Raw genomic sequence first — 23280 nt, 5'->3', positions numbered from 1 at the left:
AATGGGTCCTAAGTTCTTTGCAGTCATGTGCCATGTCTAGTGCTCGTTTGAATCCTCAATAGTGGAATTCGGTTTTAGATAACTAACATGATAATATCTTTTTTAAAAAAAGTATGGCGTGTTTGTTTCATCATGGGGTTTCTTTTTTTTAAAGAATTATTTATTTATTTATTTGAAAGTCAGAGCTACAGAGAGAGAGAAGGAGAGGCAGAGAGAGAGAGAGAGAGAGGTCTTCCATCCGCTGGTTCACTCCCCAACTGGCCACAATGGCCAGAGCTGTGCCGATCTGAAACCAAGAGCCAGGACCCTCCTCTGGGTCCCTCACACGGCTGCAGGGGCCCAAGGATTTGGGCCATCTTCCACTGCTTTCCCAGGCCATAGCAGAGAGCTGGATTAGAAGTGGAACAGCCAGGACATGAACTGGCGCCCACATGGGATGCAGGCACTGCAGGCAGCAGCTCCACCTGCTAACCCACAGCACTGGCCCCCCTTTTTTTTTAAGTGGAACCATATTATGACATCTCTGTATTTCCATTGCTACTGAGATGATGTCCTCGACTTCTGCTTATGTGCAGCCAGCCAGTATTTTTAAGCACCTATTTTTGTGCTCAGTGCTTTGAGATTTAAGCCAAGTCCTGAAGGATACACAGAAATAAACTTAGTGAGGGGGTGAGGACCAACGGAGAGTTTTGCATGAATAGGAAGCAGCATGAACTAAAGGGCAGAGGCAAGAGAAATTACGCATTTGAGAAATGGGGAGTCTGGGATGCAAAGAGCATGCTATGCCAGTTGAGAAACCCTGAGACAGGAGTTGGAGATATAGGTGGGTCTTTTGAGCCATGTTGTGTGGCTTGGACTTCATCTGAATGACAAGGGGAAACAACTGATGGGTTCTAAGCAGGAGACTGCTATAATTAAATTTCAGTATTAACTGTGGCTGAAATGGGTAGCATGGGTTAGACCCAGAAAGACAAGAGTTAGGGACATTCCTCAAGCTATAGTGGCTTGGAGTAGGATAACATAGATGGTGGGAGGTAGGAACATTGTGCAGGAAATATAGGTCAGCTGATTTCCAATGTCTTTCTGGCAATTTTTCTCATATTGATTCTTATTTGCATCTATTTACATCCATCAAATGATACTTTAGTTATGGATTTTAAAATGGACACAAGGTGTTTTTGATTTGGGTGCTAATTACATGAAGATGTTCAGTCTGTGAATATTCATTGAGCTGAATGAACACTTACAGGTACTGTAAATATATAATATATATATAATATATATAATACTTAATATATATATTAAATATATAATACTTAACTAGAAATGTTTAAAGGTGTAAAACAAATAACCCAGCAAATTACATTGAGTTCTATAATTCCTTTTAAGTTTTGGAATCCTTATCAGGCAAAATTCACAGACACCTTCAACAACTACTTTTGATGTTGCGTTTTGGAAATACTTGGATCCAACCTGCCTGTTGAAAGCATATAAATTTGTTCTGTACCACTGCTTTGCAGACCTGAAAGTTGGATGCAGTCCCCTGCTTCTGCCCCTTCCCCCTGTATTTTTTTTTTTTTTTTAGGTATGAGTTAGAGGAGATAGTGAAACATAGCCTGGCAAAAGTTTATTTCTGTCCCAGAAGTTAGGGCAAGCAGCTGAACGTTTGGCCAGTGTAAGTGAAAGCAAGAGTTTTGTCTGTGACCTCTGGGGTCTGCCTCAACTCCCTTCCCCTGGTCTCCTTTCCAAAAGAGTGTGCAAGCACAGAAGTATCTTGACTCTGAAAACTAGGCTGCCTGCTAGGGTGATTGTCCCAGTTCCCAGCTGGTTTCTGAAACTTTTTAAATGTTCCTGCCTCTTGTTTTGTACTGCCCTGCTTTTTCATTTAGCATCCAAACAAATAATTGATGAGATCATAGATGGCAAGGTAACTCATAACTTTCTATGAGAATATTTTCTCTCTCTAACTAGGTCTAAATGCTTTTGTAATATGTTTATCCTCTCTTTCACTGGAGCATCTTCCTTTGCCTCCTCCTCAAGTTTTGATTCCCCCCCAGGGTTCTGGTCTTGGTCCAACTCTCGTTTTTCATCTTCAACCCTCTTCCTGGCTGATCTCATCCTCTGCAGTATTTCTAACTGCCTCCTCCACTCGGAAGATCTGCCTGCAGGCATCGCAAGCTTAGTTTATTCTCGGTGGAATAACTTATCTTCCCCATCTACACTACTTTACCTTTTTTGGTGTCCTTCTCAGTCAATAGTATCATCATTTGCCAAATTGTCCATGTTGGAAACATCAGAATGATCTTCAACAACTCCCCTGCGTTCTTCATTCCACCCATTTAGTTGTCCACATCATGATTCTACCACTAAAATATCTTCGAATCCGCTCTCCCAGTGGTTACCGCCTAGGCAGTGTGGGCTAATGAAGAGAGCTAAGCTTCACTCCATCTCTGCCACTTAACTGCATTTGCTTTGTTAAGAAACCCTGGACTTCTCTTAATTTCCAAGGCCCTGGATTCCCTCAGAAGTGTAATATGCACTTTTGGGGCTGCTCTGATAACTTAGCGATTTCATCTTAAATGAATCATCTAGGACAAGCCAGACAAATAAGCAGCGGTCTACAAATAAAAGGACCTCTGTCCCAGGCCTTATCATCTCTTACCTGCTTACTGGCTTCCTCACTGCCTTCCTCCCTGCTTTGTGACTCTTCCCTGTTATTAGTTCTTGCTTGGTACTGAAGCCAGAGTTACCATTCCAGAGTGGAAAACCTTTAATGGATTCTTGTTGCCAAAGTCTTTAGTGTGGAATGCAGTGGCCTTGCTCACTAGGCCCAAGGCTACTTTCTGCCTTGTCTCCATTACCCTCTGGCCTCTGGGAACCTGCCAAGAGCTCTCTTTTTGAAGACCATGACTTAGTCATGTTCTTAGAAGAACGTTTATCATATACACCACAACAGCATTAACAGACTTAATATGAATAGAGAGGTCAAAGTAATGTTTAAAGTCTATCCTGGTAATGTAAAACAAAATAAAATTTAATGCACTTTAAAAAGTGAGGATACAATTCATTAGGAACTGATTTAAGGAAATGTATGTGGCATTGAGTAGCATGTACTGTTTTGTTTTGAATAGTAGGCAGAGGAAGGGCCTAACAAGAATGTAACTTGGATATCTCAGTGAGGTGAGAGGGAAAAAGAATGAAGATAGTAAGGGAAAAATGAGGAGAGGCCAACACTTGGGCCAGAGGCACAGTTAACTGAAGAGCTGTATACCTGAAATACACTTGCTCCTAGAATAAAAGAAGCAAAAGTGAGAATGACTTCTGATTTCGTGTTCCTGGCCATAAGGACACACTTGCTTTTTCCAAGATACCACAAAAATCACCTTCCAACTCCGGTGACCCCTGATTCTGAAAATCGTGTTTACTAGTCTCGCTTTCAATGCTCAGTCTTACCTGCCTTCAACTTTCAATCTGAAGCTTGAGTATTTACTTGAAAGTAATCAAGGAAATAGTTTTATTACTTTAATGTCTATGTAACAATACACAGTGCTTTAAAGTTTAAAAAAATATGAAAATGATAAGATTCTCATTCCATCTCAAGAAACATGTAACGTCATTAAAGTTAAGAACAGAACCTTCCTAATCTTTCAGTTGCTCCCAGCTTCTAGCCTAATGACTTGACAACCGCTCCTCCTTGAGCTTGCTAGGTATTTCAGAAACCGAATAATACAGCTGTCAGCTACTGAGGCTAAGAAACTTAACAAGAAGAATATCTCACAAAGAAATCCAGCCATTGAGCAAATGTTTATTAGGTCTCTACCATATGCCACATGTTGTTCTATAGTGGGGTTGAAATGGAGAAAGTTCTTTCTTTCATGCAACTTAGGTTCAGATGGAGGAAACAGATAATAAACAAGTAAATAACTTAATTTCAGAGAGTGACATAGAAAGAAATGCAGTATGTAAAGTGCCTGAGTATTCCATAAGAGCTATAAATGTGTTGTGACAGTTTCAAAATCACCTTTCCTAGACCATCTGGGTTTCCTTTTCATCCTGTCATATAATCACACAAATCCTCATCTTGGTCTGACTTTCCAGAAAGGAAAGCGAATCTGTTCCACCCATGGTCTTTGTTAATGTTGTACTGTTTACTTCTTAGGATTCCCTAGGATCAAAACCACCAAAGCAGAGAGAGCTCCCGATTTCCGAAACTCTACATCGACAGGTAGGATGCATATACAAGGGTCAAGTGACATAGTCTCCCTGAGGAAAAAATGGCAGTTTGAGCTTGTGCATATGTCTCCCTTAAAAACAGCAATAATCCACTTGTTCCATTTTCCACACAAACATTAATGCTTAACTTGTGTATGTTCTCCAGTGGCTTTCTCGAAAGTTCCCCATCTACCTGCTGAAAAATCACCACTCGGTTGTGAACATGTTGTTGCCTATGTTATAAGAGTTCACAAAACAAAGCTAGTTGTTTCCTCAACTAGGCTATTTATGGTAGTCTATGAGGGTCTTCCCAGAAGTTAATGGGGAATGGAACTAAATATATGTTTACTTTGGTGCAAAAATTTTTAAATCCATGCAGTTTTTTTATAGTACACATTTTTCTTGGACTTTTGACGATCCCTTGGATACATGGATTTCAAACATTTTTGCTCCAAAATGAACTTAGAACTTTTGAAATGCCCCACATCTAAATGAGAAATTCTTTACTTCCTTATTTTTGTCAACAGAGCCTTCTGTACCTACATAGAAATAACCTAACCCTCTAAAGCCAGTTCTTGGTGTCTTCTTTCTTTTACAGCCAGCAGTCCTTATTACTATTGATAATAATACCTCTTGAATGTATCTAGTACCTATTTTCAAGTGGCTTCATGGAGTTGTAAGTACTCCATAATTTATTATTTATACCTCCTTATTGAGAAATATGCACTCAATCATTCTAAGGGGCTCTACAATTATGATTTCTATGTATTCATCCATCTATCCCTTCATCCTAGTAAACATCTCATTTTGAAAATGAGGAAATGGTTCCACAAATTGTGGAAGGAATGTCCACTTGGGATGTAGGGCTCTTGGGAATGGAAGACTTCTCTCTCTGTCTCTCCTTCTCTATGTCTCTCTCTCTCTGTAACTCTGTCTCTCAAGTAAATAAAAAATAAATTTTAGGCCGGCGCCGCGGCTCACTAGGCTAATCCTCCACCTGCGGCACCAGCACCCTGGATTCTAGTCCCTGTTGGGGCGCCAGATTCTGTCCCGGTTGCTCCTCTTCCAGTCCAACTCTCTGTTGTGGCCTGGGAAGGCAGTGGAGGATGGCCCAAGCGCTTGGGCCCTGCACCTGCATGGGAGAACAGGAGGAAGCATCTGGCTCCTGGCTTCGGATCGGTGCAGCACCTGCCGTAGCGGCCTTTTGGTGGGTGAACCAACGGAAGGAAGACCTTTCTCTCTGTCTCTCTCTCTCACTGTCTAACTCTGCCTGTCAAAAAATAAAAATAAAAAAGATAAATTTTGAACAATGTTGTTGAGTTCCTACTGTGTGTCATGCATATAGTATGCTGCAAATCCATTTCTCTTAGACCTTGATCATTGCTTCATATTGACTTCAGTAGTTTTCTGTGTATTCTTAACACTCTCCATAACGACATGGTATGTTTCTTAATTAAACCCAGCAATTCTCAGTGTCTGAAACTAACAGCTAAATAGATGTAATGTCCTTGTTGCCTCTTCATCCAAGGATTTCTCTTGTAGGGTGAGGATTCAAGAGGCAGGTTAGATTTTGGTAGTGTGCTGCCTTTCATCAAAGGAAGAATCTGTCCTGCCAGGCCCCACCTCCCTATCATACTTCATATTATATACTTCCATTGAATTGCTTTCTATTTTTTGCAGTGTAAATGTCAAAATGCAAAGGCAAAGCAGAGGAAGGAGAAAAAAAATCGCAGTCATTAGTGTTGTGTTTGAGAATTTGGCATTTTATTCTGGAAATTACCTATATAATTTACCTATATAATTTACCTTTAAAAACTTTTTTGAAGCTCAAATCTAGAAAGGTTAAGAAGCTGGATGATTCTAACTTCATCACTAGTATTCCCATATTGCAGCAGTTTTCCAGTTTCCTTGACTAAATTTGCATATTAGCTAAAAATTTAATCTATATAGTTAAGAACTTGTTTTTGGATATACAGGGCATCAAGACAATGTAAGTTTTTGTTGATGTTGCCATTCTTTGTTAATTGCTGCTGAAATTTTTTGAAACTTTCCCCTACAAACCAAATTACTAGTAAAGAATACTGTTAAAGGTTAACTCATATTGTAGATGGCTTTGAAAAACATTATAATTTGTCTATAAAGTGGTTAGTCTGTATAGTCTCAGCTCAATCTTCATTTGAAATAAAGGAATTTATGTGGTACCAGAATCTAGCACATAACCCTTTTACTTATTTTTCAGTAATTTACCATCTATCCTGTAAGATTACTACTATAGTAATATATGGTAAGTTCATGAAAAATTGGGTAAAAGTTTAGAAAAGTATTAAATTCATTATACTAAATGCTCCTTAAAAAACACATCATGGGATGGGACATTGGACTTAGTGGTTAAGATGCCTGCATCCCATATCAGAGTACCTGCCTTCAGTGTCTGACTCCAGCTTCCTGCTAATATAGACCCTGAGTGGTCGTAATGATTGTTCAAATAATTGGGTTCCCCATATGGGAGACCTGGATTGAGTTTCAGGCTCTGTCTTTGGTCAGGCCCAGCCCCATTGCAGACATTTGAAGAGTAAACTAGTAGATGGCATCTCTCTCTCTCTCTCTCTGCTTGCCTCTCAAATAAATAACAAACAAACAAAAAAAAAAAAAGCCAGATTTTGGTCCAGCAGTTCAAGTCCTGCTCAAGAGCCCAAGAAAGCAGCAGATGATGGCCCATGTGCTCAGGCCCCTGTCCCCGTGTGGGAGACCCAAATGGAGTTTCTGGTTCCTAGTTTTGGCCTGGCCCAGCCATGACTATTGCAACTATTGGAGAATGAATTAGCGGATGGCAAATGGAGCTCTCTCTCTCTCTCTCTTTCTCTTTCTCTACTCCAATGCTGTGCCTTTCAAATAAATATCGAAAATAAGCAAACACCATGCCTTGTATCTGTGAATCGCTGTGCACAATGGGCTACTGGGCTGCACTGTGGGCTGAGTTCCCCTAAGCTTGGTCCTTGTTACATCTTCTGTAGATAAGTCACTGGATCTTTCTGCACTTGAACTTTTTCAGCCAAGGAGGTAAGGGTACCTGCTCTGACTGCCCCAGAGTGTCATTTAAATGAGCTGCTAAAACACAATATCTTAAAAGAAATTTTTCAGTGTTAACATCTGTGTCACCCAATGTCTGGATTAGACTAAAAAGTGGGCTCCCCCACATATTTGTTGAGTAAACTACAAGAAGGATTTTTGAAAATAGAATGATCCTTTCCCCCAAAGTTCCAATGTTTAAAGGTAAATCCATTCTTTTTTATGTCTAAGTCTTTTTATATATTTTTAATTTTTATTTTAATTTTAATTAGTTTTTAACATTCAATGTGATTTATTGATACAATTCTAAGAACATAATTATGTTTCCTTCCTTCTTCCCTCTTTCCATCCTACATTTTTCCTTCTCCCTTTTTTTTTTTGTTTTTGAGAGAATATATTTTAAATCCACATGACAGTAAAAAGAATTCCTACTTTATTTAACAAATATTTATTAAGTACCAGCTATATAAAGATATTCTATTGGGTCCATTAAGAAGTGCAAAGACTGATTCAATGTGTATTTGGGGTCGAAGAGTTACCATATAATATCTAAGTGTTAGAAATAATGTGACTTCTTTCTCTCCACCTACCTTTTTAACCTCAGGTTCAAAACATACAATTGGTAGACACAAGGTCCTCAATTGTCATCTTAGTGGAGTTTGGACAACCACTCAACTCTTTCCTCAACAGCTTTCTCATTATCAAGGTCCCTAAACGAAAGGAGAAAGCATAGAGAGTGGAACATTGTAATGGCTTGTTCAGCTTCAGTCATTACTACTAAAGATGCATAACTCATTTCAATGCAAGAATAGCCACATTTGCCACAGCCCTGGCTTCCAGTGCTCAGAATCTATTTACAATTAAAGGAATGCATCATTGTTATGTGTTAGTCTTTCCCTTGTAGTGTAGCCTGTTAGAAATTATAAGGCAGGATGCAGGGAAGGGCTGTGTATCTGAGCAGCATATTTTTGCCTTTCTCTACTAGACAAAACCCATGGCTAATGTCAGTCCAATCATTCCACTTTTTGTTAATATTTGTGCTGGCTGAACACACCCAGTTTCATTACAAGCTCTTTATGTGCTTTAAAACAAATTAGCATTCGTTGCCCCCATTTAACTGCCAGAGCAAAGAGCACCCCAGAGAGGTTAAGAGACTTCCGCCCCAGCGCTCAGCACAGTCACAAGGGGAATAGGCTCACACTCTTATCTCCTCAAGGTCTCTCTGGCTCCAAGCTCATTTACATGACATTTTTCTTACTTCAAAAAAAATCTTAGATTTCGTATGATATCATTCTCTGGCAAGGTCATTCATTTTTATATGTGCACTCCCTAACTTTCATATGTTGTTGTGAAACAAGGATATGTCAAAGCAGGGCTGTTTTAGGGAACAGGCTCTTGTTTCATAATTTGGCTTTTGTCAAGTGATTCATCATGTCTTTTTAGTAACCTTTAGACACAGGGATGGCAACTGCTGTCCTTTGCTTATTTTCCTCAGTCCAGTGGATACACTGAGCAAGATTACTGTGCAGCAGAAATTGAAGAAATTTCATCTCCTTCTCCTTTCCCCTAAACATTTTCCATTCCCTAGTCATTGCTAAAATCACCTTAGAGCTCAGAGATCAAGCAAGATGTTGAGATGTGTTCCAGATCTTCAAGTAGGTGGGAAACTGAGTCCACGACTCTTTTATTCACTCTGTCACTATCCTGACCAATGCTTTCCTGTGCAGATCGCTGCTGACATGCCTAGCTAGGCTGATACAGGATGGCAGTGACACAGTATTCAGTGACCCGGGTCTGTTTTGAGCTGTTCAGTTGGTGTTCCATCCTAGCTGAGAGCATCCTCAACTTCCGGTCAGCACACACTTCTTCGAGTGGTGCTTTCACTTTTGGATGACTGTGCAGTACGTGGCATCCAATCTTTTGTGTGTGTGAGTGTGTGCATGTGTGGGTTTCAGTTGATATTTACTTGGCTAATTTGCATGGAATCTTCTAATTCCAATAAACAGAAGTAAACTGTGTGTTTCCCTGGTTAACTGTATATGCAAAACCCAATGAGTATAATGAAGTAGGGAAGCAGATTTTTCTCATTGGCCTTTTGAGAATGATGCTCTTGTGTTGATTAGGGCTTTAATGTGGCCAAGCAATCTTTGTGTTACCATTCTCCTTTCGAGATTCTGCTTCAGGTGAATTATTCTCTGATTTACAGGAACTCTGGTGAACACAGAGTTAAAATATCTCCAGATCCCCCCCCCCCAACTCTCTATCCTCTGCATCCATGACCCAGGGTGGGGCTAAGGGTCTTGACCTTGTCACTCTTCCTGAGCACAAGAGGAGAGGAACAGATGAACCCAACTGTGAATGCAGTGTCCCAGAAAAGAGAGGCAAAAATCCTTTTTAGCACGCTGACCTCTCCAGATCTTTCCTTAGTCATCTGCAATGCTTGCGATAGTTGGTAGCAAAAGGAAACTGTGAAATTGGTTTTGCTATTAGGTGTATAAGAGAAAGGTAAATGAGTTGTTTATTTTTCTCTCCAATTTTTTAAGGTGGTAATTAGGGGAACTAACACCAGCCAGGCTTGAGCGAATGCAAACAAGACCCCTATAGGCAGCACAGTGTATTAGTGTAAAAATATGCCTAGACAACATAACTTGTCAGAGAGGATTATTTCTACTTACTGAATCTGCAGGAGCCCCTTTGCTCCTACTATTCAGCATTTGACTAGAGAAGAGAGTGTGTGTGTGTGTCTGTGTGTGTGTGTGTGTGTGTGTGTTGGGGGGGTAGAGAGAGAAAGAGAAAGAGAGAGAGGAGAGGGCGCATTAGTGAGCAGCGACTGTGGCATTGATGTTTGAGCGCACTTCTGAACTGGCTTTTGTTGAGACTATCAGTGTAGAAGGCATGCGCTGTCCCAAATCCGCTGTTACTATGAGAAATGAGGAGCTGCTTTTAAGGTATGTTGTTGTGTCCTTTGTTTTTAATGTATGCTTTCCTAGTTTCTGGAGCTGGCCAAGACGATAATCATACTCCGAATGAAGTAGCTTCCTTATCCTAGAAGAGAAGGGGGAAAGAAAAGAATCTAAAAGAGAGAGGGGGAAACGGAATCGAGACCAAGAGATTGGGAGAAAGAGAGAGCGAGCTAGAGAAAGGAGCAGGACTGCTGTGTGCGAGTTCTATTTGTACTAGTTGCCTTTTGAAAGCAGATCATGTATTTGCTCGCCGCTATTCATGAGTGGCCAGTGGATAATTTGAAGGGCTCTGAATCTGGCACTTGGTTTGTCTTTTCCTTTGCAATGTCTAAGGCTCTTTCATTATTATGCATTCTGCATGGAATAATCGCCGAAAAAGGAGCTGAGGAGACTCCATATTAGACTTGCATTCCAAATACCGCTCTAATCTGGACTTAGCCTACCTAAATAGTCCTCCCGGGCTACCAGGTTTGGATCACTTTATCCTGTTTGCCAAAATGTGTACCTGCTCGAGACCTCTGTTCATGCATGGCGTCCTGGGTCCCCGTGTTTGGCAGGGAAATATTTGTTTCCTGCATCTGTGTTGGGGTTCTATCACATACCAAGGAGGAGGCACCACTGACCTTTCGGAAAGCAGAGAGAGAATTATGATAGAATTGGCATCCTGCTTTGAAAAATGTAGTCTTTTGTTTATTTGCTAGCAGACATCGTAGCACTGAATACATCTTTGGGGCTGACAATGGGACCGGGTGAACAATGGAGCTGTCAAACTAGCTTAATGCATGTCTGGGGCTTTTGCTTTTCTTTTTTTCTTTTTTAACACCCTTTTTATCTCCTATAATCTTGTTTGTATAGATGGTACAGAATGAAAAGCTTTTATAGCTGCTTGTTTGTGTTTTTATGCTTTTAAAAATTTAGTATCTACAGTTCATGGAGCTCTTTACATTTTGCAGCTATGTTGGTTGGATTAAGTTAGAGATTTATTGCTTACCTCTCTGTTAACTAAAGAAAAAAAAACTTATTGATTGAGAATGCTTGTAATGCCGTTATCATTCTGGCAAATACCTTATGATTAGACCCGACTCTATACTATGGAATGCTTGGGGATTCTGAATTTGCCATTTGATGAACTTATGGGACGTGCCATAAAAGAGAAGTTAAAAGGGATATTTTTAATGTTTAAGTACATTATAATTTATAGTCTGAACCTCCCCCTTTGGGCATCCATGTAGATAAAGAGTAGAGAAATTCAAGGACAAGTGAAGACTTTTTCCCATCACAATTTTGGTGGCAAATTATTACTATACAGCCTATTAAGTTGTTAAGTAAAATTTGGTCTCTGTGGGATATATTGATTTTTGATTTATGCCTATATCCTCATAAAATGCATTTCTACTCAGGAAAAATGTTTCTCACCTCTTCAAATACCTTTCATTTTGTAAGATAAACACTCATTTCTAGGGTGAAGGCAGTGAGAATTTAGAAAGAGAAAATAGAAAAATCTGTTTCAAACTTCTCAAATATTGAAACCAGTCTTATTTCCACATTAGAGGTAAAAGAACTGGCCCTTGAATACTGAAGGAAAACTGATTGACAAGAACATCATCCTAAGGCTGATTTCCATGAAGAATATATCTTATCTAATGTTTTGCTTAATTAGCTGCTTGTGACAAAACAATATATCAAAATGCATTAGTAAACTTGGAAAGATTAGGACTTAATTTTAAATAACAGAAAGAAGTTCGCTTTAAAAGGTAAATTTTTGAAAAATATATTGAGTTGCAGGTGTTTCCTTTTGGATTATATTTTAGTGCAAATTTGTGATGTCCCCAGTAAATAAGGAACAAGATGTATTACTTGGGAAAACATGATTTGGAAACATTAGCTATTTTTAAGAGTTTGAACATGAATTTCAAAATGTTTAATTTCAGCTGAAATGTTATGAAATATTTAATGCAGAATTACTGATACAAATGTGATCACCTTCTCAAGTACTGACAATATTGACAATATTTTTAGAACCAAGCTGCACCCAAAACATACATATGTGGTATAATAATATTTTTAAAGTTATCCATTGTGAAGGGAGAAGATTTTAAATGCATACTTATTTTCTCTCACTTCCTATGGGATCTGAACTGCTGGTTCCATCGGGTATACGTATAATTGCTTTTAGGATGAGCTCATAAAAAGTAATTGGTGAAGCTTTGGATCTGAGACTGACCTGCCGTTACTAGCACACCCAGATTCTGCTTTCATGGGAAATTTCTATTCCAAGACAAAGGTTGCCAGCTGATTTCTTGTGAATTTCAAGAAAGTCGTCTGTCCTCTCTAGCAGCTTGTCATTAGCCCATTTCAATAAAGAAATCTCCTGGAAACCTCCATGTTGAATTTTTGACTGAATTACCAATTATTTAACTGTGATGTATTCATTTTGATTTCCTGGGTGATCATAGTTAGGTGCAGAAACAAGGGGAATCTCTTCTTACTTGGCTTACTTCTCTGTTGATTTGATCCATTACCAGCTTCTAGAATTTGGACGACCCCACCCCACCCCACGTTCCAGCATCCATCAAACAGCTGTCTTTTCCTTTAACCTGAGGGAAAAGGTGTGAGATTCCCAGGAGTTGGCAAACTTGTCTACATGTATTTCCACAATAGTAACAAGATCTGTAATCTGTATCCTGCTACAAGCTTCTGTTGTGATGATCCCACTGGATGGAGTGACCGAAACAAATGTCAAAATAAAACTTCATTCTAAGCCCCAACCTGCAGAAAAGAAATCGCAGAAGAGTCAAACTGGGACAATGGTTCCTTTCAATAGAGAGTAATGACTGCTCTCAAAGTCTCTTCACACAGGAGCCTAGGGAATATTCACGTAGGGGTATTCAGCAGACCACAGAGTGAGATCTGTAATCTCAGTGCATTAAAATTCTCTTTTACTTGTTAAAATGAAAACTGACCGTTTTTGGTTTTGAAAATATAAGTATAAACAATTGCAACTATCTTTCTGGGGCTGAAAAATAAAGAGGAATGTTTTATTAATATTCATATCTAGAACTTTTAGCAAGTGTAGATTGTGCTTGTATACCTGGGAAGTGATTCAAAGAGTGAATCAATACTAATTATTGTAATCAGGGGGGTTAATTAGGTGAGAATGTGGCTGCTGCAAAGTTCATTGCTCACAGCCCTGGAAACACCCAGGTTGATGAAAAGAAAGGTGAATTCAGAAGGAAGGATGTTACGTGGGAATGATGGCTCTGTAGTTCAGGCGTCAGAATTTGTAGGTGAAAAACATACCTTGATTTTTTATAATTGTGGTAGTGAGGGCATTAGGAAATCCAGCTTAGTTTCTGGTGTAGAGATTTCTGTGAAAGTCATTAACAGAATACAATTTGTTTAGAGGCATCTTCTGCTCCATAGCATTTATCTGTACTTCTCTGGGGAGGGTAACGAGTTCACTCAGCGGCAATAATGCCTTTCTGTAGCATGTTTATTAGCCTTTACTGCATTTCTGTCTAACATTTTGGTAATTCCTGGGGAATGCGTTGGAGAGGATGGGTCCCATTTCATAAAACTATCAATTGCTTCCCTAAGTGTCATGGGGTTTGGGAGTTTTTCTTAACTACCAGTGACTTTTATTTTGTAGACAAGACAGAGATGTGGAGGGGATTAAAACTTGTTGCCTTTTACCTAGCTGATATTGGGAAGAGGGTGTCTGAGGAGGGAAGACATGGGTGAGAGTGCAATGCTGCTACTCATTCAGAATTACAAGGAAGTGTGCATTCCAGAGCTCAAGTGCTTGTCCGATCAAATGGCATCTACCTACAGATATTAGACTAAGATGGAAGCAAGATGGGAGAGGAGGAGAAAGGGGGAAAGAGAGAGAAAGGGAGAGGGAAAGAGACTGAACATGCAGTAAACTCAGAGATGTGGCTGCCTAACCTTGGTCTGGGATGAAGTATACGTTGTTCCCAAACTTACCCTTCAAGGAATGTCATTAGTGATTATCACCTACAAGTGTGCTGATCTTGACCTCAGATTTCTTCCGTGTGATTTTCCCTGCATGTCAAGACTGTCCAAGTTCCCAGGAAATGGCCTCTGTGGAGAGAAGGTGACACAAGCCCAGAGTGACATGTGTTCTGAGGGCAACATGAGCTCCTGCCACCTCAGCCCGTTTGGGTTGACCTGCCCGTGATTGGCTGTTCAGGATGGTGATGAATCACTGGGGTTTATGAAGCCGGGTTGCCAGCATTCCCCCGGAGAAAACTTAAACAGATTTTCCTGCAAAATGACTAATTTCAACAAATGTTGTCGTTAGGGTGAAGAAAAGCTTGAGGTTTAAAGTTATGAGGCTGATACACCTGCAAGATTGGTGGCATTTTTTTCCCATCCTCTTCTTAAGAAAGCTTGCAGCTGAAGTCAGTAAAAGCTCTGGGTTGGAACTTACAGACAGCATGGCTGGCTTCTAGCAGGTGTGTGCACTGCCTTGCCTGGGCATAGCTGATTCTCCACGCAGAAACCAACAAGCTGCTCTTTACCACTGCTGGAAAACTGTCCAACTCAGTCACACCAGGGCTTCAGGCCCTGCTATGTTTCTCATGTCTTGCTTATTGAATGCATTGGTCTGGGACTCCAGCTCTCTTTTGGGGTGTGTAAGGAGTTTACCTGCACATTTATATATGCTCTAAGATCCTGGCTGTAATTGAAACTCACTAAGTTGGTGGTGGGTGATAGGACCTCCTGGCCCATCAGTGAGAACCCATTTTGACCTTGTCTTTCATAACTGACTTGATAAAAGGACATGGGAACCACATTCCACACCCACAAGCTCTAAGCCTGCTCTCCATAAACCTTAACCTTTCTCTTCCCTCAGGTTTGGTTGCAGAGCCTAGATTTATCAGTGAAAACTCCAATGCTACAAAGAATAATAGGGTGAAAACTAGTTTTCTCTTGTTCCAACTGCCTGTTCTAATTTTCATCAAAGATTAGGAGGGGGGAATGTTAGGATAGAATTAAGAAAAAAGGATAAAATTTACTAATGGTTTATTCTATGTCTAGCACCACACTTTGTGGTTACTTTTATCTTGTATCATTTAGTCCACAAAGATATCTGAAAGTCAGTGGTAGGTGTTATTCCCATTTCAAAGGTGAAAAAACTCGGACTGAGAGGGGTTAAATCATGGGCCCATAGACACATAGACCTGTGGTGGTTGGGACTGGCACTTTGGGAACCATAGCTTCCTCTGGTACTGGTTTCTACTTTAGGCTTTGGTTAGTGCAAGCCTCCTAGTTTTTACCAGCGGACAATTCAGTAAGAAGCCATCATCTAGGATCTGTGGTCAAACCACTGCTCAGAGGTTAGCATTTCAGGTGCTCAGGCCTTCCTAAATTACCGTGTGTTTAACCTTCCTTACTGTCCAAAGCTGTTTGGGGAAGAGTCTCGGAAAAATGGAGAATGGTGATGAAAGAGAAAGAATTGGGGAATAAGAAAGGCAAAATCCTTGAAAGCAATTTTAGCTCCTGAGTTCTAACTTCTCTCTGTGTCTTTACTTCATTGTTCGATCTTGGAGCATCCTATGCCTCACTTCTCATGGGCTTTTATCTGTATAATGGGAACAAACATTGGAAGGGATATATTTATATTATATATATTTATATTTTTCAAGCATTATGAGATGAAAATGTGGATTTTTATGTGTATCAATTTCCAAAATATGCTATACTGCAGCCCATCAATCAAGCAACAAATGTATGTATTGTGTTCAATAAAAGTCCTCGCTTGGGCCCTCAAGCAGCTCACAACACTCATGGGACAACAAGAAAACAGTGGGTGAGAAGGCATCCAGTGTTAAATTGCAGAGAAAAGGGAGTTGAACTGGGCCTTGAAGGAGGAGCAGCGTGGGAGGAGTGCAGACGAAAGGGAAGATGTCATTAGAACACCAGCGTTTATGTTTGTTATCAAAGCAGAGCAAGACAAAACCCTTGCCTTAATCACCTTCCTTCCTCACACCCCACAGCCATTCACATCCCTCCTCTTGAACCTTGCCATTTTGCTATGAAATAGGGCAAATGCTGCTATTAACATTAACAGAGCATGGAAGCACTCAGCAATAGAGAAAAGACATAGCACATTCTCTCAACTTGGGTAGATAGAGCTATGCCACATTTCCATGAAGATTTGGGGTAGTTCTTTTTAAGAAAAAGGAAAAAAAAATTCTCCTAATAGACTTCATGGGAATTAGCATCAAAAGCAAATTTAAATAAAAAGCCATTTGGGATTTTCAAAAACCTCTTTCACTGCCTAAAAATGGCTAGAGATTTGAACCATATTATAGGGAAAAAAATAAATTTCCTGTGCTCAAAACCTTGATGTATTTTCAACCTACATGTCACTTTAATAGCTTGGTTATATAATTGCTGTAGTAATAACTAGGTTAACACATTGTGCATCTCATCTGAGGATCACGGTAGGCTTCGGTTTTTCAGCCATTCATCCATACTAGGAAGTAGTAGTTGTGCATGAGACAAAGGTCTAGCTGGTGAATCATAAAATTAAATCACCTGGCCCCAGTGTCAATCAACTCATGAACATAATAAAGTGCAGAATCCAACAGGTTTGGTTTATAAATTCCATAATCTTTTCACTCGTTTGAAAGTAGCATTTGTCCCACCGTCTGATCTGCACACACCAGATCATATGTCTTCCGTCCTGGTAGCTAGAAGCTGTTTGGTGGGGATCAGTTATCTTTGTGAGTAAAGTGGATTCGTGCGCTTTGTTTTACAGAAACCCTAGCTTTTGCTCTCTTAATCCTCACTCTTTTCCAAGATGTATTTTCTTCTTCAGAAAAAGCAGAGACATTCAGGCCAATGGGGCTGTTAGGCTGTTACGACCCCACAGAGTCCTTCTTAAGTTGCAATTTTCATTCTTGCCAAGATCTGTCCCAGACAACCACACCCAAAAGCTTAGACTGTTCAATTCTTCTCTTTCTGCCCCACCTGTTGCTTCTTTCTCTGGGACCTAATGTTATGCCCTAAGTGTGTCCTCCCAGCTGTTGCCACTCAGCTGTTGCATTTTGTCAAACAGTGCTTTCTCCCCACCCCAACCCCCCCCTTTTTTTTTTAAAGTTAACAACACGTGACCATAAGATAAGCACCTTTGGCCCTTTGGGAAGACTATGTGGAGAGGGTAGGGGTGTTGAAGGGTGGATTGTGAGACAGTTAAAAACCTCACTTCGATAAGTATAAATTGTGCTCCTGCCGCCAAGCTGGCACCAGATAAGGGCACCTGGTATAGTTGGACAAATCTTCCAGAGGGAACTGAAACATTGCTTCTAAGAACTGTTTTTTTTTTTTTCCCCCAGAGTGCCTTCCATGTGCAAATCACTGTGCTAGACAGGGAAGCCTTTTTTGTCTCCCCGCCCTTTCCCTAGGCTTCTCCTTCTCAATTTTCACATCCTATTTACTCACTTCATGGTCCACAGTCTTGCCTCCTCTCCCTCCTCCCGCTCCTCCCCCTCCTCCTCCTGGGTAGTGTCTGGAAAGGAATCCCACTGTTCAATGCAAAGACAGCTGTTCCTAGTTCAGAAATCAGCCTTGGTCAAGGCAAGTCAAACTCGATTTCTCTCTCGGATAAAGCAGCCCACCACCCCTCGCTTCTCTTTGGTAGTCACCAACCTCCACAGACACACAGCTGTGGAGGAAAGCTTCAGACACTGACTTCCATTTAAGAGAGAACGGGCAGAGAGGAGAGACAAAGCTGTTGCAGTGGTATAATGGAGAAAGGACAAAAAGAAGGCAAGGGCAAGTTAGGGAGGGAGATGATGAGATGGTTGGGCTCTGGGTCTGAGAGATCCAGGGCGTTCATATTGCACCCCCTTGGAATGGAAGCTTCTGAAAATCCTAGAGGGGCGTCTCAGGAGCATGTTCGCAGGTATGTATACAAAGACCCCCGTTCAGCTGGAGTGCCTCTGCCGAAGGAAGATAGACTTACCATCTTGTCTTTTGGCTCTCTTAAAAACAGATTCAGAAAAACACAAGACTGCAAAAAGCCAGTAGAAGCTATTCTCAAGGGACAGTGACTACTTAATATTCCCTTAAAAATGTAAAATAAGAGTTTAATAACTAATTCATCTTTATAGGCATTTAATTTGGCTTAAATCATTTTAGAAATGTGATAAAGTCACTATTCCAGAGGCTTTCAAAATGGAGAAAAATAAGCGCTTGTTTTAAACTTACGATTGGTGCTATAAATATTTATTTTTATGTGATACCTTTATGGAACCAAGAAAAGATGCATTTATGACGTATCACTTAAGGATTCGTTTGGGTGTTTTCTTAAAACCCATCTTTAAAAAATCAGTTTATTTTTGCAACTTGCTAATGAAATTGGAGTAAGCCAAGAACAAACACATGGCCACAAAGTCAGATACTCTCTCAGGTACTTAAAATTCATGTGGATTTCAAATTTATTGCCGGGAAATGATCGGAAATTCCCTGAAAGCATCTGTATTTCTTGCTCCAAATGGCTCTGAACACTCTGGGCTTTTTTTGTTTTTCAACTGAAACAGCTATGTTAATATATTGTGAATTTGAAAGCGTGATAGGGGAAAGATGTTTTGAATTCTGGAGTGTGATGAGTAGCCAGAAGTTGGGGGGTAGGGGGGAGGCAAGACAGGCTTTTTGAGTCTTCAGTGCAGCCCTGATCCATCTTTGTTTTGTAATTTCATTGTTGATAGCTACTGCTTTTAAAGAGATTTCTATTTGGGAAGTTTTATATATAAAGTTAGGATTATACAATCATAAAAAATGGAAAATTTGTCCAAATACAGGGGGTTGTGTGCAGGAGAAGAAAATTAACTCTTTGGTTATAAACACTAATCACAATATGTCAGGCTTCGATCTCCATGGTGTAAACTTTGCAAAAATATTGAAAGAATATAGATGGGCTATATTCTGGTTCATTGATTGAATGAGGTGGGAGGAAGAGAACTCTTCCAATGTGTACTTGATGCACAAATGCATTTATTAGCAGTCTGTTTCCATTGAGAGCTTTTTTTTAAGTGTTAGTGATAATTCAGTGCTTAAACAATAGTCATTGGACAAAACTGAGCGAGCATGAGGGATGAGGAGGGAAGTGAGGCGCTGAAACAGCACAGAGCACTCACTCCCCTTGGAAGGCCCCATATAAAATGAGGTCATTCAGGAACTTTCCCTTGAAGTGCTTCCAATTCCTGAATTGCCTTTTGTTTGGGAAATGAATAGCAAGTTGATTAAAAAAGAGAGAGAGAGAGAGAGAGAGAGAGACAATTAGGGAAGGTAGGGGGATGGGACCAGAGAAGAGCTTAAGGTTTTTATACAATGGGGTTAAAACTATGAGGAAACTTCATTGTTCCCCACAGGCCCCAGCCCCAGTGATGCCAACACAATGCGTTGTCACCAACCAGTTCCTGTCCATGAGACAGGCTTGCTGACGGCCTTGTCCCCTCTCACTGCTGATGATAAGATCCTGGGCTATAAAATAGCCTCATTGAACCCAAGTGTTCAGCAGTGGCCCAGTGCACTGTCTGCCAGATGACTCCAAGTGCCAAAACATGATACCTGATGGCTCATTACTGCAGGAAAATTTATAAAGGACCCCAATGCGTTGTTTTTAGGTGTTTTCCCCTTCTGCCAAAGCAGTGAAATGAGAAATTTAAGCTTTTCATCAGGTGGTATTTGGTTGGGTGTTTGTGTTTTGTTTTCATTTTTAAGCTCAAGAGCATTTGGAATTTATATTTTTAAGAAGAGCTATTGTGTATGTGCTGTGATTAAGGACACTGAGGAGATATTAGAGATGAAGCTACAACTGGAAGACTGTTGTGTATAATCTACGGGGCGTGTGCACGTATGCAGATTTCCTTCTCTCTGGCACCTACATCAGGTGTCCATGCAGTCACTACATTATTTATGTCCTTGGTAGCCACAGTATTTAAATTCAGCTGCACTTCATATTTAAACTCAGCTACACTTCGTAAGCTTCCCTTGCGTCACGTCAGCATATCATGTGCTGTGAGTTTTCTTTTATAGGTGACCCTGGTTTTGCTTCTAACTTTAAATGGTAAAAGCAAATGTGCTTTGAAAACTATGCTACACTGTAGTTGTTAAATAAGGCAATAACCTATGCACTTGTAATTCTCTCTCTATGACCTACTTACATACTACTTCACCCTCCTTATAGTATGATTAAAAGCTGCTTTGAATCCACTATTGCCTCAAGGGATTTGAGGCTAGAATTTAACAAACTGCTGAGAAGGCTTAAGTCAGTAAGAGGGCTTCCCTACAGCTTCTTCTAACTAATTCACATGCAATTAAAGAGAAAATAAATATTTCAGAAGTGTACATGTTAATGAAGCATGTTCTACCTTATAGAACGTAGCTATGTCCAAAGCTTTATTCCACAGCTGATTGGAAAACATTTCCATTTGATCAACATGGTCACGTTTTGGTTCGGTTGTGGAGGCCATTTCACTCATTCTTTCTAAAGCAAGTCTGTTATATAGTCAGGCCATAATGTACCTTAGGGATTTCTGCAAATAATATATGGAAAAACAAGAGCTGTCAAGGTTTGTCTTCATTTATCCAGCTAATTACTTTATCAAGATAATTGAAGACCAATGAAAATCTTTTAATTTCAAAGGCAGTCAGCAGTAGCTGGAGTTGGGAGTAAATATAGTTTAGTATCAGGAGAAGTTGGGTATTTGTGGACATAAGAATTCATTTTATTGGAACTGTTTCTTAATCCCTTATAAGCCTACAAACTGGCTCCTCAGGAAAGGTAATATTCTCAAGTGAAGGTTTGTCTCATTTTATATCTCGCTGTCTTGGAATCCGAAGGTTAAAAAGCCAGATACATTGTTCAGCTGAAGAAGGAAACCAAGTTAATTAAATGTGTAGACCTAATTAAGTATTTCAGGTTGGCTACTGCGTAATGCTCAGTCCATCAAGACTGTACTTAATATTGATAATGCAGATTTAAAGTTGACAGGTAAAATCTATTTTCCTTAATAACGTCTGAAGGTAGCACATGATCACAGAAGAAATTGGTGAGAAAAAAATCAAAACAATCTTTTCTCCATATTGTGTCTGATACACTTAATTACTGGTGACTTTATCTAACCCTCTGGCTACCGTGACTGTATTCCCAGGCGTGCCTTGATCTGTGAGGAGAAGGCCCAGCTCCATAGCACAACTAGAGCGAAAATCAGATTTTTTTTTAAATGAAGTCGTAATCTCTGTGTATAAACTATGATAGCATCTATTGCATTCGTGTGTGTATGTATGCACACTTGAGTGGCATTATCTTTGAAGTTTAAGATACTTCATGACACAATAAAACAAAAAGCAATGGTTTCCAAAAGGGGCGAACTATAAACCTCTGGGACACAATTTATGAAGCCGATTTGGAATGTGACATATGCCACCAAGAAGTTTCACAGATTGGTGAATACGTGGTGAACAACCAAACAATGAGAAAGCTAAATTAGAATGTCACTTTATAAATGACTTATCTTTCAAAAACTTTCTCAAATCACTTGGGAAAATTAAACTCTCCCGCTTCTGTTCAAGCCCTGTGCCATTTTTCTCAGCATTCTTATTAGTGCTCATAAATCAGTCAGAAATCTTAAGTGGGCATTTAAGCTCACGGCCATTACACTGTAGACCTAACAGTCATAAAGTCTTACCCTGTTGGTTTTTAATTATGATGTGAAATCCTCGGAAATGACAGATCTCATGATTTATCGTTTTAAAAGAAAAGATGATTTATTACTGTGACTTTCAGTCTCTCATCCTTGGTACTGGGTTCAAGATGATGCGAAAGGCAGGCAGTTGTACAGAGACGGATTAGTCCTTCTCCTTAAAGCACTGCTCCAAGTCTCTGAATGTCGCTTGGGCCATTGATTCGATGTTTTCTTTGCCTACAACCACGGGCACGCTTTCGGTCATTGTTCGCTCCTACGTCCGCTGGCGAGCATCTCCCGCCAAGGAGCAGCGACACAGACACTCGTGCTGCTCCTGTCCCCCGTGGCCTCGGCTTGGGAGCGTGTTTCTGGTCTGGAAGTGAGTCAGGCTCTGGCACCACAATGGCTCTAAGCCTCTACTACAAGTGGCCATTGCGGCCTCGTGCCAGGTGCCGTGGCAATGGGGAATTGAGTGGAGTGGAGCCAGAGCAGGGAATGAGCGAGCGAGCATTTCGGAAGCTTAGCGACCTTCGCCAAGTGTGGCCATGCTGAAGGACGGGGCGCTCAGCTCCTCCGGCTGCCAGCCGGCCGGCCGGCCGGCCTCGCCTACCCTGCTGGCTCCCTCCCCGGGGCGGCAGGGTGCGGGCCGGGGTTGGGCCGGGCGGGCCCGCAGGGGTTAAGCAGCGGCGCAGCGGGCGCCCGAGGAGCTCCGCCCCCGCCCCGCCGCACCTGGCGCTCGGCTGCCCGCCGCCTCAGCACTGGATTTCGGAGGGGATTGGCGGAGAGCGCCAGGGAGAGAATGTGACAAGTGCCCGCTCGGCGGCCGCCGGGGGAGGCCGCGCGCACCTGTCCCTGCCCGTCTCGCGCCGCCCGCGGCCGCTCGGACGCGCGCAGAGCCGCCCCCCGCCCGAGCGCCGCCGCCGCCGCCGCCGCCGCCGCGTGCGCCCGAGAACATGACTTCTGCCTTCAAGCTGGATTTCCTCCCGGACATGATGGTCGAGGGCCGCCTGCTTGTTCCTGAGAGAATGTGAGTAAAGCCGGCAGGGCCGAGCGGCCGCGCGGGCGTTCTCTCCGCTCCAGAGCCGGCCGGCGCTGTGCGGCGCGGCGCGAAGGGGGACGGGTGGCGCTCGCGGCTGCGGGACGCGTGCCGGCCGCTCCGGAATCCGCCGCCTCTCTGAGCTTTCGGAAGCCAGCGCTGGACGCGGGCTGGAGAGAGTGTCCGGACGTGCTTCGCTGAGCGGGGCGCGGCGGTGTCCCGGGGTTTGAGCTGGGTGAGGCGGTGCGGGGCTCAGGGGGGTTGCGGGGCCGGCGAGCTG

General features: G+C 41.5%; 1 protein-coding gene across 35 annotated transcripts in view; it reads left to right on the top strand.

Annotated features, from left to right (window-relative positions):
• The window catches only part of CELF2 (CUGBP Elav-like family member 2), a 931997-nt gene that overhangs the window by 554022 nt on the left and 354695 nt on the right, over positions 1-23280 (top strand). For 8 of the 35 annotated variants that reach the window (XM_051820873.2, XM_070055758.1, XM_017347667.3 and 5 more), the window contains one exon: positions 4160-4225. The exons of 7 other annotated variants lie outside the window; for them this stretch is intronic. Coding sequence is in view for 14 of the 28 variants with exons in the window: in XM_051820876.2 (XP_051676836.1) it covers positions 10123-10229 (107 nt within the window). In the remaining 14 variants the exon portion in view is untranslated. Of the gene's footprint in view, positions 1-4159; positions 4226-6500; positions 10230-10726; positions 23236-23280 lie in introns of those variants that run through there. 20 more of the 35 variants (XM_051820877.2, XM_051820878.2, XM_070055760.1 and 17 more) reach the window with 14 other exon arrangements.

The sequence above is a fragment of the Oryctolagus cuniculus genome, chromosome 13 (assembly GCF_964237555.1).
Source record: "Oryctolagus cuniculus chromosome 13, mOryCun1.1, whole genome shotgun sequence".
NCBI classification, from domain to species: domain Eukaryota; kingdom Metazoa; phylum Chordata; class Mammalia; order Lagomorpha; family Leporidae; genus Oryctolagus; species Oryctolagus cuniculus.
Note: the sequence above shows the minus strand (reverse complement) of the source record. Positions and strands in the feature narration are given on the sequence as shown.